A 15,463-nucleotide genomic window follows, 5' to 3' on the forward strand; every position below is an offset into this window, starting at 1 on the left:
GAATCTGAAAATTGCAAAGAAACGACTGATTCACCGCCAGCACTTCCATTTCCTCAAGCCATGACCAAACAAAGGAAAGTCAATCACAATTCTGAAATTTATGAAATTTTCAAACAGGTAAGGATCAATATACCTTTGCTGGATGCTATTAAACAGGTTCCTTCCTATGCTAAATTTTTGAAAGATCTATGCACTGTGAAGAGGAAACTGAATGTGAAAAAGAAAGCCTTTCTAGCCGAACAAGTAAGTGCTATTCTTCAGAATAATAATGCTTTGAAATATAAAGACCCTGGTTGTCCTACAATTTCTTGCTTTATTGGAGAGCATAAAATTGAAAGAGCCTTACTTGATCTTGGTGCTAGTGTGAATTTACTTCCATATTCAGTTTTTCAGAGTCTCAATCTAGGTGAGTTAAAACCAACTTCTATATCTCTTTTACTTGCCGATAGATCTGTAAAAGTGCCTAGAGGAATAATTGAAGATGTGTTAGTACAAGTCGATAAATTCATTTATCCTGTGGATTTTATTGTCTTGGACACAGAACCTGTTGAAGCATGTAATTCATTTCCTGTTATTTTAGGACGTCCATTTCTTGCAACTTCTAATGCATTGATTAATTGTAGGAATGGACTGATGAAGCTATCATTTGGAAACATGACATTGGAGATGAATATTTTCAACATTTGCAAGCAACCTGGAGATGATAATGATTTACAAGAAGTAGATCATATTGATGAATTAGTTTATGATCAACTTGAATCTACTTTAAGTAAAAATGAATTGGATGAAACTGAAGATTTGCAAATGGTTTATTCTGAGGAAGAAATCACGGATGAAACAAGCACCGAAAATGTTGATGCGAATCTTTTATCAACAGTGACAATAGATTCGACACCCGACATCACACCAATGGATGATTACTTTCCTAACGAATCCTTACTTTCTCTTAGTCCAATGCCTTGGTATGATAAAAATATCAATTTTCTTGCTTTAGGAGATTTGCCAGCTGATTGGAGTACCCAAGACAAAGAAAAGTTTTTGAACGAAGTGAAGAGCTTTTATTGTGATGACCCTAACTTATTCAAATATTGTCCTGATCAAATATTTCAAAGATTCATTCCCGACAATGAGGTAAGTAGTGTCATTAAACTTTGTCATTCTGAAGCATGTGGAAGTTATTTCTCGTCAAAAAAGACTGCTGCAAAAATCTTTCAAAATGGATTTTATTGGCCCACCATGTTCAAGGACACGCATGCATTCTGCAAAACTTGTGAAAATTGTCAAAAGATTGATACTGGTCAAAAAGTTTTGTTTTATGATTCTCAACTCTATGCACTCCCTAAAGAGCTAAGATTAAGATGGACCAATCCTTATGGGGCCTGTGATATTGAGAATTCAATGAATGACAATGATTTTAAGGAAAATGGACATCGTTTGAAAGCTTACTTTGATAATTTTCCTAGTGAAAATGAATCAGCTGGTTTGAGATTTTGTAGATAAAGGTTGATTATTTTTTTTCTCACATTTTCTTTTTTATGTTTCTTTTTGAGTGATTTTTGCAAGTTTCTTCACCCCGGTCAAATGGCGGATAACGGTACTCCGTGACTTAAGTCGGTTCTTTCAGTTTCCCATAATTACTGATATTTGTGTATATATTTGTGCAATTCTTTGAATCTCTCTTCCAATTCTCATTTGAAAATGGACACTAATCTTAAAAAATTGAAAAAGTATTTTCCCGCTCTACCTCAGAATGCGATCACAAAAATTTACTGTGCTAGATGTGCAAGATTGAGATTGTTAATGAATCATGGAATTCCTGAAGATATTCGCTGGTTGATTAAAGCAAAGGTCCGATTATCAGGTAAGTCCTCTAACTTCATTTCACACATGCTTGGAACAGGTAAAAGCACTTTTGCAAAGAAGCGTCGTGCAAAACGACTGGATGTTTGTCACCGATGTGCTAGATGGACTTGTAATACACAATGTCGTTCTTTAGGAATGGTATCTATAAACCGTGAAGATAAAATACAATTCATTAAGGATGGCCTGAGTAAGGAGTCTTTAGATAATCTTCTATTGACTCTTAAGACGCATCCTAGTGGAGATGTGCATCGTGCAATTCGTGATTTATGGCCACTATTTCATAAAGAACATGATCGACTTAGTCTTGGGAATCTGACTAAAAAAGACCCTGTTTGCCAGTTTTTAAGAAAACTGGATGGGAAGCCTATCCCCAACCCATAGAGGGCGTTTAAACCGTTCTTGGACGTAAAACCAAGGGAAGATGTGAGCCACAATCACAACTACCTGTACATACACATGCTTGATTTTATTATTGTGTTTTGTTGTTTCTTATATTTGTTTCAGTGTGTTTCAGGTTTGTCAGTGTTCGTTATTTCAGGTGATATCTTCTATACTCTATCTTTCTCCCTTAGAACATTGAGGACAATGTCTCGTTTTGGTTGGGGGGAGAGGGTAGTAGTTGATAAAAAAAAAAAAATTGTTTTTCATTTCATAAAGCATGTGCATAATTGTTATTACTAGGATGGCAGAGTAAAGGAGTCTTTTGTTAAAGTGACTCTTGAGACGCATCTTAGTAATCATTCTTAACAAGGTCTATTATAATACTTCCTGAAATATTCAGGTTTACAAACTCTCGTATTGTTACCACTTAATTCTGCTCATATACTTATTTAACATGTATTCTTAAACCTTAATTTACACACACACACTTTAACATATGATTGTGGGTTGCATATTGGATTATTACATTATTTATGTTCTTTTGTTAAAGGTAACAACTAAAGGAAAGGGATTGTATATAATTAAGAAAAAAAAACATGAAAAAAAAATGAAAAAGAAAAAAAGAAAAAAAAAAGAAAGAAGAAAAAAAAAATAATGATAATAAAAATGTAGATAAGTTTGGTTTCGTAGCCTCCCTAACCTAAGCAATTAAGCCCGAAGGGGTGTTTTAACACCTAATACCCTAAAGTCAACTGACTTGGGAGCTATTGGCCCAACGCTTGTTACATGGGTTGAGGAGAAAAGCTTAAGGAAATCAAACATTGCAATATCTACATATCAGTATCTGCGACCCGAATTACTAAGCTCGTAGGGGTGTCTTAACACCTAATGCCCTAAGACCAACTGGTTTGGGAGTCATTAGCTGAAAGCTCGTTACATGGGTTAAAGATGCATGATGTTTTTAAATTATATGTATATAGAGTTTAAAAAAAAAAGATAAAAAAAAGGACAAAAATAGTAATCCCAACCCAAGGAAGTTAACCTTAAACATTAGAACAAAAAAAAAAAAATTGTTTTCTTCCAAGAAAAGCCCCATAATTATTTGTTGACACATTAAGCACAAAAGAAAGGTTTATTAATATCTTGTTAAGAGGTATTGAGCAGATATATAAATTTCATGAGAGTTTGTTTATCTGGATAGATTAATGGAAGTTAAATGATGAATACCTTGCTTTATGGAATTTGCAAATTGTTTTAACGCTTTGATTACTAGGGACTAGTAATAAGCTGGTTGGGGGGTGTGATTAGTACTTAAAAGTGCATTTTTGTCATGGTTTTATATCATCATTTTGCACTTGAAGTATCAATAACTCCTTAACTAAAGCATGTTTTATAATAATATATCTAATAATATAAGATACCTTTAATTTGTGGTAAATGTTCATTTTAAATGCAGGCCTATCACATAAATGAAAGGATTGATTGATGACTTTAAGAACTTAAATTGCAACAGCAAAGAGATGGTCAAACTTAGAAAAGAGATGTCGGTGCAATCCAAACCGGAACACTGTTCGGTAATTGGGTCATATCTAGAGCTATATATCTCAGATTTAGGTCCAATTTATATGGATGGAAAGGTAAGACATAGGCCTACAACTTTCATATGGAGCCCAAGATCTAAAAAGGCCATTATCAAGTCCAAATTGTAGCAACAACAAAGAAGCCCGAATCTGTCTTCCAGCCCGAGCACTGTTCGGTATTTTGGCCATATCTGGAGTTCTAGAAGTCCAAATGAGCTGAATGTTTTACACAAGAAAGCTGAGACAATTGCCTACAACTTTCATGTTTGCAACTGGCTCCAATTTTGACGTTATCAATGACGTTTTGGGCAGACAAGAGAAGATAAGGATTGTCACTAAGTCAAAAGTTGGCCACCCACTTATCAATTAGTCATCAAATCAATAGTTCCCAATTTTGGCCTATAAAAGGAGGCATTTGCCATGCATTTAGGCATCTTGGTTTCCAGATCAAGATCATGCTCTTCTTTTCTCTCTTTGTATTTTTTGTAATGTTTATGCTTTACTTTCATTAACATCAAGTTTATGCCTTTCATTTCCTTTCCTTTACTTAGTTAACTTTTATGTTCTTATTTTGTTTATTTGTTTTCCTTTCTTTCATTATGTCTAGCTAAGTTAATTATGTCAAGGTGAAAAGGTTACACTAATGGTGTGAGAATAAGTATAATGTAAACTTAATATGGACTTTAATGTTTGGTACTAACATGTTTTATATTTGTTATCTTGTTCACTCTTTAATACTTTGCTTGTTAAATGACTAATCTTGATTTATGTTGTATAACACTTGGTACAACAAATGCTTGGCACTTTCATAGCCCATAATGTATGGTATAACCGACACCTGAGCTATGAAAGGAACTTGATTTGTTGTTAACATAAGTTATAATCATGAATGCTTGACGAGATTTACAAGTATTAGCATTAATTGAATAAGATGACTAATGTAATCATGTTAACAATATATAATCTGATTGGAACCTCCTTTGTGTGTGGTTTCCAATTCAATAATAAGAGTTTATACTATACTTGTTTGATATACCATTAGTGGAACCTCTAACCTTGACATTTGTTATTATTATTGCTTAATCCTTACATTAATATTTGATCTCCAAGTTCTCATCATCATCATCTTCTTCTTCTTCTCTTTCTTTATTATTATTATTATTATTATTATTATTATTATTATTATTATTATTATTACTATTGTTGTTGTTGTTGTTATTGTTGTTTTATAATTGTTGTTTATAATTTGTACAATTAACCTCCCTGTGGTTCGACCCCGGTCTTGCCGGGTTATTTATTACTTCGACACTCCTGCACTTGGGAGAAGACATCAACCTTTTAGTCGTGTCAGTTGCCCTCTAATTTATTTATTTATTATTTTTATTGCACCCTTATTGTTTTAATCACCATTTTTGTTTCATGTTCTTTTCTAGAATTTTATCCTGATTTCATTCTTCATCATTTGATTTGCCAAGGATTGACTTTTGTGATTTTTTTATATATGCTTCTTCTAGTTTAATAACCTAGATTATGAGTTTTAAAAGTTAATGTGGATCAATATCTTATTTCTTTGGCTTTTTTTTTTTTAATTTCATCCTTCAACTTTAGTTTTTTATTTTTTAAAGATTGTCTTTATGGTTTTCTTTAATTTTTTTATCATATTTTTTTTTATTTCATGACCAAAGCCACGAGTTTTGCAAGTTAATTCAGGTTGGCTTGCCCCTTATTAACCAGGTTACATTTCTATAATGTTACCTTAAGCTATTTTTTTAATTTTTTAATCCAGTTTTGTACTTTCAATGTTCTTGTTCAATTTTTTTTTTTGTTTATTATCATTACCTATGTTATTATCGTTTAATTAAAATAAAATCAAATTATTAAACTTGATTGAGGATGTTGTAATGTGCACAACATTGAATGACAAGAATTATCATCTAGTATTATAGTCACTATAAAATTTTACTAAAATTTGAGATTTTTTTTTAAGTATGGGCTTTGATTTATATAAATAGTTTAAAAAGTTACTCTTAATTTTTTTTTTTAAATATGAGCATTAGACCCATTATGGAGATTTTACCAAGTATATATTTTGAATCCATCTAGACTTAACAAGTTTAACAAAAAAAATTTCTCAAAGAAAACATTATATAAATGAATAAAATACCATATTCAATAAAATAAAAATATTCATTACATGATTAAAAACCTCATATGACCAAGCTTAGGTATAAAGCTAATAGGGGTGGGGGAGAGGCTAAGGCCTTAACATCAAGAAAAGTCTCTCCAGCAAGGTATACTCTGTGTTGGGTAGTTGGAATCCTGACAAGGAAGACACCAACAAAGTCAGGCATAAGGATTGGATGAAAAGCATCATTAATGTCTATCTAAATTCCTTTTGATAAGTTGAAGAAATACAAGTTGAACATAACAAGGAAAGTCTTATCCTCAAGTATCTTAGTTAATGTTACAGACCTTTCAAACATCTCTTGGAACTCCTTAGAAAAATTCCTCAAAGCTTTTATCATTGCATAAGAGTTTTAGGCTTTTTCTTTGTCGTTAAAAAGTTCAATCCTTACCTGCTTCATGAAAGCCATTTCATCATAAGCAAGATGAAGCTCTCTCTCAGTAGAGTTCAATTAAAGGATCTGAATTATTATATTATCTTTTAACACAACATAGGCTATCTTGAGCTCCCCTAGCCTCTATAGGTACGGGCTCAGTCCAATTAGATATAATTCTAGCAAGCTACCAAACTCAATATCTTGGAGTTCAACTACTCACTTAGTCCAAGAGAACATAAAATTGGTGAGTTGCCGAATCTAATATCTTTGGATTCAGCTATGGGTTAACCCTAAACAAACATGAGTTTGACGAGTATTCAAATCCAACATCCTTTAATTCAACTATGTGCTAAAGCCAAGCGAACATGAGTTTGATGATCTTACAAACCTAATATCCTTGGGTTTAACTATTTGTTAGGCTTGCGCAAATATAAGTCTAATGAGCTGCTAGACCCAACACCATTAGGCTTGGTTGTACGTCAAGCTCATTTGAGCATGAGTCTAGCAATCCCATCGACCTTGAGCTTGGCTATGTGCCATGCCTATTTTTGCATGAGTTTGACTTATTGTCATACTCAATTACTGTAGGCTTGATGGTGAGCGAAGGGCTAAATGTCTGAATATTTTTGTAAGTCTAATATTGGGCTATAAAACTCTGTTTGTTTATTCTTATGATTTTAACATAAAATATTAATATTATAGATATTTGTCTCCCTCACCTATAAGTATATAAAAAATCTATAAAAGACTTGTCATATTTTTTTGTTCTTATTAATATTATATAAGAGATATTTAGCCTTCGTTAATACTATTATGAAAAAATAACTCTTTAGCCTCTCATCTTTAGAAAAAATAATAAAGTTTAGGGGATATAAATACCTCTTAAACTATTTAAATAAATGGTTTATAATTTTTATTTTTTACATGAGATCAATACTTTTAAATCTCCGAATAAAAATAAGAACAAAGACTTTTGTTATTGAAATTTAAAATTTATTTTCTTATTTATTATAGTTTTTTTTTTTAAATTATTGACATAACCATCTAGAACCCTTTAAATTCCATTTCAAAAGTCTGTTTGCAGGTTTTACATCTTTTACCATCAATCATTAAACACAGACACAAAACAAAAATTCATATTCGATATGTTTAACTTTCTTAATTTTACCCGCATGCATATATCCCAATCAGGTGTACATCATAAATTTTATTTCAAAAACTACAAAAACAAAAGAATAATTGGAGCTGATCCGGTAAGATGTGATGGTTTTGCAGCGTCCAGAAGGTACCCAAAGACTAAACATCATTTTTCCTTCACTATATTGGTCACTCCCGCCTGCTTGCCAGTGGAACCACCTCAGCCAGAGGAGTCGCTAGAGGTGAAGGCAATGGAGATGTTCTACAGACTGGACAAGTTGGGTGCAGCCTCAGCCACGGGTCAACGCATCTGAGGTGAAAGAGATGCCCGCAATCAGGCAGCAACCGGAGCTTGTCAGTGTTCTTGTAATCTGCCAAACATATGGAGCAGCATGTAGCAGTGGAGCCTGTCTTGTGTAGCTTGGCCTCCGAATACAGCAGTGTAGGGTAGCTATTTAGAGTGGCCTCATCAAGCCCTATATCGACGACAAAGTTCTGCTGGTTCAGCTGCTGATCTGCAACATTTCTTGCTTGTGTTGGCACCGATGCCAGTTGTTTTCGCGTGCAAAAATAGGAAGTCAAAGTGATTGTTGTAATCAGCACCAGGATTCCAATAGAGATACCGATGCCATAGCCAAATCCACCAATGTTGTTAGAGCCAAGAAATCCAGAATCCCCTGCTGTGCTATTCATGTCCTCAAGGAATATTGAAGGGAGAAGCTGGAATTGGAATTAGAATTGGATATGTGTAGTGCTAATGGTTTGGTCAGCCATGGCTATGGCAAGAGAAATTAATTGTCTATTTGGGGTGTCATAAATTTAAAAAAGTCAATGGTAAGATGGGATAGATAAAAGAGTATTGTCAGAGTTTTAATAAAGGGAAGATGTACTTGGGCTTTGTAGTAAAGAGAGGGCAATCCGAGCCGAGCAATGCATGTGAATACATACGTTTTTCAAATCTTCTATCAGTCTATTAACTTATTTTTTAAGCTCGACGGTTCTCATAGCCTTAGATTTACGCTAGTCATGATATGATTAGTAGATTTAAAACACTCCTACAATCTTATGTAATTCTCTGTGTGCGTGCAACGCACGATCCAAGTTGATAATATATATGCATTCTTGCTTACTATTTTATTCAAGTAAGGTCAGCCATTACTTCTCACAGGAAGGTATACAGAGCCTAAGAGTTGTTTCTTGTCGATCTGTGGTGTTTGCTAACTGTTATATATATCACAGGCAATTACCATGAATGAGGCTGGCGATAGTGGTAAGCACCTGCATCATGCAAAATTTAAAGATTCTTCCTCCTTGTTTCTCTTTGTTCTGTCTCAGTTGCAGGCGATCTCAAAATACTCCTCATGTCAGGTTAAGGATGTCACAAGGGGTGACTGGCTGGTGGTTGTTGCCGCTCCTCCCGTAGCCATATCAGTCGTGTCATTTTTCTGTATGTTGTGAGGCTGCGGTGGGATTCTGCTTCTCACGAACTACTGCTTCTCTGGGATGACTGGCAGCGTTTTCACATATGTTTATTAATCTGTCTTCATCATTCATTCTTGTCTAGTCACCGGCAGATTCGGGACATCCTTCAACCGCAAATGGCAGACCTAGAGACTTGAGTCCCTCGATACACTTAAAATATGAAAATTTTATGATAATTAAACTGTGATTATCAATATATAATTATAAAAAGAGAGAAACAACAGGAATTCTTATCAGAGAAACAACAGGAATTCTTATCGGGGTTTTTGTTTGTTGTTGCAAATATCGTTTTTTCTCTTTAATTTTTATGTCTATTTCTTTTTTAATATTAAAAATATTGGTAAATACAGTTTGAATATCATTAGGTTTTTGTTAAAAGATGGTGACGAGAATGTTTAGAATTGGACTTTTCTTGTATTGGTGTTTGTTGCTCGGACCCTTGAGCGTTCTTCTTGCATAACATAATTTCATTTTTTATGGGGTACACTTATTTGCCTAGAACTTTCGGCCCGCTCAAACCTTTCTTATCTTCATTTTTCTTTGAGGATCCTTTCTTTTAAAAATAAATTAAAATAATATATATATTTTTTCAAAATTATTTGTAATATTGTCACATTAAAATAATTTAAAAATATAAAACAATTAAATTTAATAGCACTACAACCACCGCCATTCTTCAGCCCTTTGCCTGCTAGGTGTGCAAAGAAACCATCCATGCCACCACTCCAGCTTATAATAATAACACAACTATCTAGGTGGTGGCCAAATGATAAGGACTTGAGATCAAGGGGTTTGTTTCCTCTATGGTCTCAAGTTCGAGTCCTTGGTTGCTCATATGATGGCCACTGGAAGCTTACATGGTCGTTAACTTCAGGGCCCGTGGGATTAGTCGTGGTGCGCGCAAACTGGCCGGACACCCACGTTAATTTAAAAAAAAAAAAAAAATAACACAACTACAGTCACAAGATGCAGTAGAAGCTTTAAAAGTCCTTGAAAAGTCGAGGTCCCGACTGATACTGATGAGAAGCTTTTCTTCTGGGTCGGCCTGGGACTCAACTTTACAGTCGATTCTAGCAACAGAACAATAGAGCCAGGACGGAAAAAACAAAAGAAGATTTTTGAAAAAAAATGCAAATCTCGCAAGGTTAATTTATAATTCAAAAGGAGAAATTAAAATAGAAGAAAGAGTGAAGAAAATGAAAAGGTGAAAGGTAAAAACACAGACCTGCCTCACTTATGAACTCTGCAAGAAGCTAGAACAAACCGATTTTGTTTACCAATCAGCGATCGTTGTGCCTAAACAATATCTTAACATTTGGCGTGATTCAATGCATGAAAAGATTAATGAGAACTTTGCAAGACCTGCTGAGAATCAAGATGTCAGAGGAGGAGAAAAATGAGGAGGGGTAGTGATGTAAGAAACCAACAAAAACCCTCTTCCATCACATCCCAGCCTCCATATATATATATATAGCTCAAGGGCTAAAACGTGACAACACTATTAAAGCCCACAGTAAATTTTCTTTTTGAACACGATATCACTTCACATCTTAGTTTTTTTTTGGTCAATGGGAAGTGTATTGTAAGTCAAAGGTTATTAAGTTTAACCTCCATGTAAAAACCATCAGTATCTTTGTAAATAACAATACTCCATGATATATGTTTTAAAAATTTCAATATCTTGAAGTTAATTTTTAAATTATAATAATTTAATGCATTCTTTTTAGTTAAAATAACTGATGCTTGATATACCTATAAAACATATTTTTATGGTGAATTTTAGGACTTTCTAATACCTAAGTAATTATCTATTTTAGAGAAAATATAGTATTATGTTAGAAAAAAGATCTAAAAATAAATATATATTACATAATAGAGATTGAAAATCCACATTTTTAAATGATTAATGGTGTATTTATGGTTCATGAGTGTGTCTTTAGGAAGAAGGGGTTAAAATATTTCTAATAGTTTTAATAAGAAAAAAAATCTCTAACATATGTATTAATAAGTGATAAATATTTTTTATATAAACATTAATATTAATAGAAATATAGGAACTCTTTACATAATATTTATGTTAATAAAAATATAATAAATCTTGAAAAAGATTTTTTTATATCTAAAATTACAAAGAAAATAAAAACCAAAATATAACTAATTACATTTAAACTGATCTCTTTTTTAAATTGTGCTTACGTGAGATACGTATTTTTTCTAGGCATTATAGATGTTTTTTTTTAAGGTTCAGCCTATAATATAGATATAAACTGTCTTTTAAGCTGAGCCCATGATAACTACACTAAAATTAGAGAGAATTGTAATTTTCACATTCTGAAAGCAGAAAAACTTTCACTTTACACAATATAATAGAAAATTTAACCACTTCACATAGCTATTAACCGGATCAATTTACTGTTTTCTTTTTTGTTCCTAAAACTTTGAGAAACAATTTTTAAGAAATAGAAAATAAATAGCGATGGTAGAAAAGATTAATACCTAGAAACATGAAAAAAAATAAAAAATAGTGCGGCAATATATAATAATAACTGCAACAATATCAAACGGGCCTTAATAAAGAGTTTTTGTCAAATTTGGAGGGCGAGCTAGAGAGTCCGAAAAATAGCCCACTAAGTTTAATTTGGGCCATCAAAGTATGCCCAGGCCAATGCAGCCCAATCCTCCTTCCAGCAAGAGATTCCTTCCCTCTCTCCCTCTCCCTCCCTCCCTCTCTCTCTCTCTCTTGCGAAGTAAAAAATTAATAAAAAGCTAAAAACCACAAAACACCCGACCAAAGCAACCGCCTGAGAACAGAATGACAACGTTGACAAGAGTGCTAAAACCTCTACTTTTATTCCTCGTAACAATAACATCATCAACTATATTGCCTGTACAATCAGACAACACGAACCATGTCTACTCACCCTGTGCAGACACCACTGTACAGGTATCAGATGGCTTCACTTTTTCTATCGCTTTTTCGTCGAGGACGGCTTTCTTCTTCAACAGTACCCTACAGTTGTCTCCCTGTGACAGCAGACTCTCTCTTACTAGCCAGAATTCTCAGATCTCAGTTTTTAGACCTAAAGTCGACGAGATCTCTCTCCTCACCATCAACACCTCATCTTTCTCTCCGGTTAGTTGAACCCCCACTCTCTTTGTATGCTTTGTGGGACTCTCTTTGTATGCGTTCTTTAATTTTCTGTTGTTTTTTATTTGGATATTTTAAATTAAGTCAATTTTGGTTTTATCCCTCGACTGGATTCAAAACATTGATGGTGCCCATCCCATAGATCAGTTTCTTTTTTAATTGATTAATCTTTAGTGCTAATTAAGTCCATTTATATCTGCCATGAACATGAACTGTTCATTCTTGCTCGGCCAAGAACAATTGAAATCTTTTCCTTAATGTGTTGTGTCTTAGACTCCCACAAAATGCAGGATTCGGCAGTTTGTTGGGAAATAGTTGTTACAGCTAGAGCAGGCATTTAGTTGAAAAATGCTGACAAAGAGTTACCTGGGTTGTAGAAATAGAAGAAGATTTTATTTAAAGTAATTAAATAAACAAGGTATCTGTGCCTTTTGCCTACTTATAATCAGCTTGAAGTGTTGAAAATGTTCATTAAGGAGTGTTAAGATTAATTCACGTTCTTCCAATTGTCAGAAAATTATAGATAAATTGAGTTTATGGAGTAAAGGGTGCAGTGAGAGATCTGGAGACAAAAGTTGAAAGAAACAAATGTATATACTCTTAGAGTTCATGTGTTGCTTATTTGTTTTAGAACTATAATAAACAATGAGTATTTCTAGATTCCAGTGAGATGTTATCTTAACACAAACCAAAACCAGAGTCTAGCGTGCCTACAAGATAGACTGTCGTTCGCACTCGGAAATAAATAATCTCTTTCATTGCCATGACGAAGCATCATTTTTAAACGTCTTTCACCACAATACACATGTTGCAACTGTAACAACTGTTTAACCTTTGTCACTATAACTCCTATGTACCTTACTCTTCCTCACCTAAAATGAAAAACTAGCAGCTGAAAATCAAAAGACTACTAAATTTTGACTAAGAGCAGACTATTTCAATGGACCTGTAGTTAAAATTCATTCTCCCAGGAATGTCTAGTTTTTTTAGCTGAGATCTGAATTGAGCTCTTTACAGATGAATATTATCTGATAACCTCTCCATAAAAATCCACATTCATTTATCTATATTTACACCAGATAGCAAATAACTTACCTGCAATCTCACACAGTGAATATTAATTTGTTGATAGCAATATGCATGTTTATCAAGTCATGCATGGTAGCAACCTAGGTACCGTAGCCATAAGGCTGGTTATAAGTGATGGTACTAGTGGCTTTCAATCTCTTTTTTTGTATCCCCTTTTGTTGGTGACCGGTATCAACCGAGGTATCCATAGCTGCACTGGCTATAAGCTCGAGAGTACTTTTATTCAGTTTACTGTATCCCCCTTTTTAATTGGTGCTTTGCAGGGCGATTATGGTGGGTATATGGTTGCATTTGCCGGTCGAAAATATGCTGCAAGGTCTCTCCCTGCTTTTGTTGCAAACAGTACATACACTGTGACAAGCTTCACTCTGGTAAGAGACGATCCAGGACCCATTATGATCTCGATTTAGCTTCATAAGATCATCAGGAACCCATTAAATTTCTGTAATGCAGGTGCTTGAGTTTAAGAAGGGAAGGCTACAGAACTTATATTGGAAAAGGGATGGCTGCGCTAAATGTTCAGGAAACTCAAAATTTGTCTGCCTCAACAATCAGGATTGTGCAATCAGAACATCCAGTTGCAAAAAGAACGGAGGTAGTGTTGATTGCAGCCTTGGGATACAATTGGCATTCTCTGGCACAGACAAACACTTTTCTGCTCTAAACTCATGGTACGAAGTGGAAAACCTTCGACAGTACTCGCTTTACGGTCTTTACTCAAATCTCAGGGATTCTCTCACCAGTCAGTATAACAGTATCTTCTAATTGTGCTTTAGATGGTTTGTAGAGTTTTGGTTTCCTTGAATGCTGTAACTTTTTCCTCATATCTTTTCCAAATGGTGCAGACCTTTCTCTTCGGTCGATGCTCCTCTCTGTTGTATCTTTTCAGAGCTGTTCTGTGTAAATTTACATGCGTGATAAGTTATTTGCTATGAATGTTAAACGAGATTAAAATGTTTGGAATCTGCCCTTTTCATGATGTTTAAATGCATATGCCCGAGGTTTTTGAATTGTGTATGCCTACATCTGGGACGAGATGATTGAATCCTCTCTTCACCGACCATATTGTTTGGAGTGGCTGCTTTTGTGTGTGATAGTTCGTCGGCAACCACCTCGTTTCGGACAAATAAAGATGGTTTAATGGCATTTTGTCACCCAAAACTACTGGGGTTGCCGTCAAATGAGGTCTGTACTATTAATTTTATCAATTTTGTTCTTAAACTACCTATTTGGAACAAATAATGTCTTTTTCTTATTTGAGTTTTATTATTGATCAAAAACTATTTTAAAAAAATTTCTTTATTTGATACTTTGAGTTAGGATTCTCAATATGTGCTAATAGTCTACTTTAAAAAATTATTTCAAAAAAGCATTTTTTTTAATCATAAACATTAAACATTAGCAAAATTGTAAAAAATAGAAAATGATTTGGAATGATTCCAATTTTTGTCGGGATCTAAAATATCATATAAATTTATTTGCTTATTTTTAGTATGATTTTCCAAGTATTTGCATGGCGAATGCTTTATACCTAGCTAAATTAAAAGCAGCTTAATTTTAGAAATTATATACACAGAAATCTAACGAACCGTACTAAAATTACTCATGTAATTTCATATGACCTCTTCAGAACTCTCAGATTTTTCAAAGATAATTGCAGCCTATTTTCTGTTTTTAATGTTTTATTCAATTTCTATTGTCTATAAAATAAACAAATATGCCTTTTGGCTACAATTTTTTTTTTTTTTTTTGTGAAATTGGATTGAATTTTCTTTAGCATCAATGAAAAATCTCAGTTCAAAAAATCAAAGTATGAGTTTTTTATAAAGAATCTTTAGTCAAAACTGACGATAAAATCAAAAGAAGGGACAACATATACTTAAACTACCATAATTCAAGGATAACATTGATGAAATTAAAAGCGCAAGCCTCATTTCACAACAATCGCAAGAGCAAAATGTGCCGTTAAACCAAATATAGACTGTATGATGTGATGTTAAGATGCATCATCATGAAACTTGGATGGTTAATGAAAATTTGAAAGCGTGATTGTAATTATTTTTTAAAATATTTTTTATATTAAAATATTTTTTTTATTTAATAAAAAATATTTTTAAAATAATCACATCAAAACAATTCAAAATACACAAAAAAATAATTTAAAAAAAATATTTTTTTTAGAACATGTTTACACTATGTTTCTAAATGACGGTGCACTACAC

At 33.4% G+C, this 15,463-nt stretch overlaps 2 protein-coding genes across 3 annotated transcripts; one reads left to right on the forward strand and one right to left on the reverse strand.

Annotated features, from left to right (window-relative positions):
• Positions 1-7,625: 7,625 nt before the first annotated feature.
• On the reverse strand, positions 7,626-8,404 carry LOC105133354 (RING-H2 finger protein ATL70-like). The gene has a single exon (XM_011037312.1). It carries the CDS (start codon positions 8,213-8,215, stop codon positions 7,712-7,714), a length of 504 nt encoding a protein of 167 aa, XP_011035614.1. The 5' UTR covers positions 8,216-8,404; the 3' UTR covers positions 7,626-7,711.
• Positions 8,405-11,739: 3,335 nt separating this feature from the next.
• On the forward strand, positions 11,740-14,251 carry LOC105133355 (uncharacterized). Of its 2 annotated transcripts, XM_011037314.1 has the most exons (4): positions 11,740-12,137; positions 13,236-13,239; positions 13,509-13,612; positions 13,695-14,251. In XM_011037314.1, exons 1-4 carry the CDS (start codon positions 11,817-11,819, stop codon positions 14,004-14,006), a joined length of 741 nt encoding a protein of 246 aa, XP_011035616.1. In that variant the 5' UTR covers positions 11,740-11,816; the 3' UTR covers positions 14,007-14,251. The 2 variants fall into 2 exon arrangements, with proteins under 2 accessions (XP_011035616.1, XP_011035615.1); XM_011037313.1 differs by lacking the exon at positions 13,236-13,239 and having other exon boundaries at positions 11,743-12,137; positions 13,505-13,612.
• Positions 14,252-15,463: the final 1,212 nt, after the last annotated feature.

This window comes from Populus euphratica, unplaced genomic scaffold (assembly GCF_000495115.2).
Source record: "Populus euphratica unplaced genomic scaffold, PopEup_1.0 scaffold114.1, whole genome shotgun sequence".
NCBI classification, from domain to species: Eukaryota; Viridiplantae; Streptophyta; class Magnoliopsida; order Malpighiales; family Salicaceae; genus Populus; species Populus euphratica.

Excerpts from the sequence above, each read along its gene's own strand:
- LOC105133354 (XM_011037312.1), bottom strand. The coding sequence starts at position 8,215 with ATGAATAGCACAGCAGGGGATTCTGGATTTCTTGGCTCTAACAACATT.
- LOC105133355 (XM_011037314.1), top strand. The coding sequence starts at position 11,817 with ATGACAACGTTGACAAGAGTGCTAAAACCTCTACTTTTATTCCTCGTA. Across the intron at positions 13,613-13,694 it reads CTGTGACAAGCTTCACTCTG|GTGCTTGAGTTTAAGAAGGG; the intron begins GTAAGAGACGAT and ends TCTGTAATGCAG.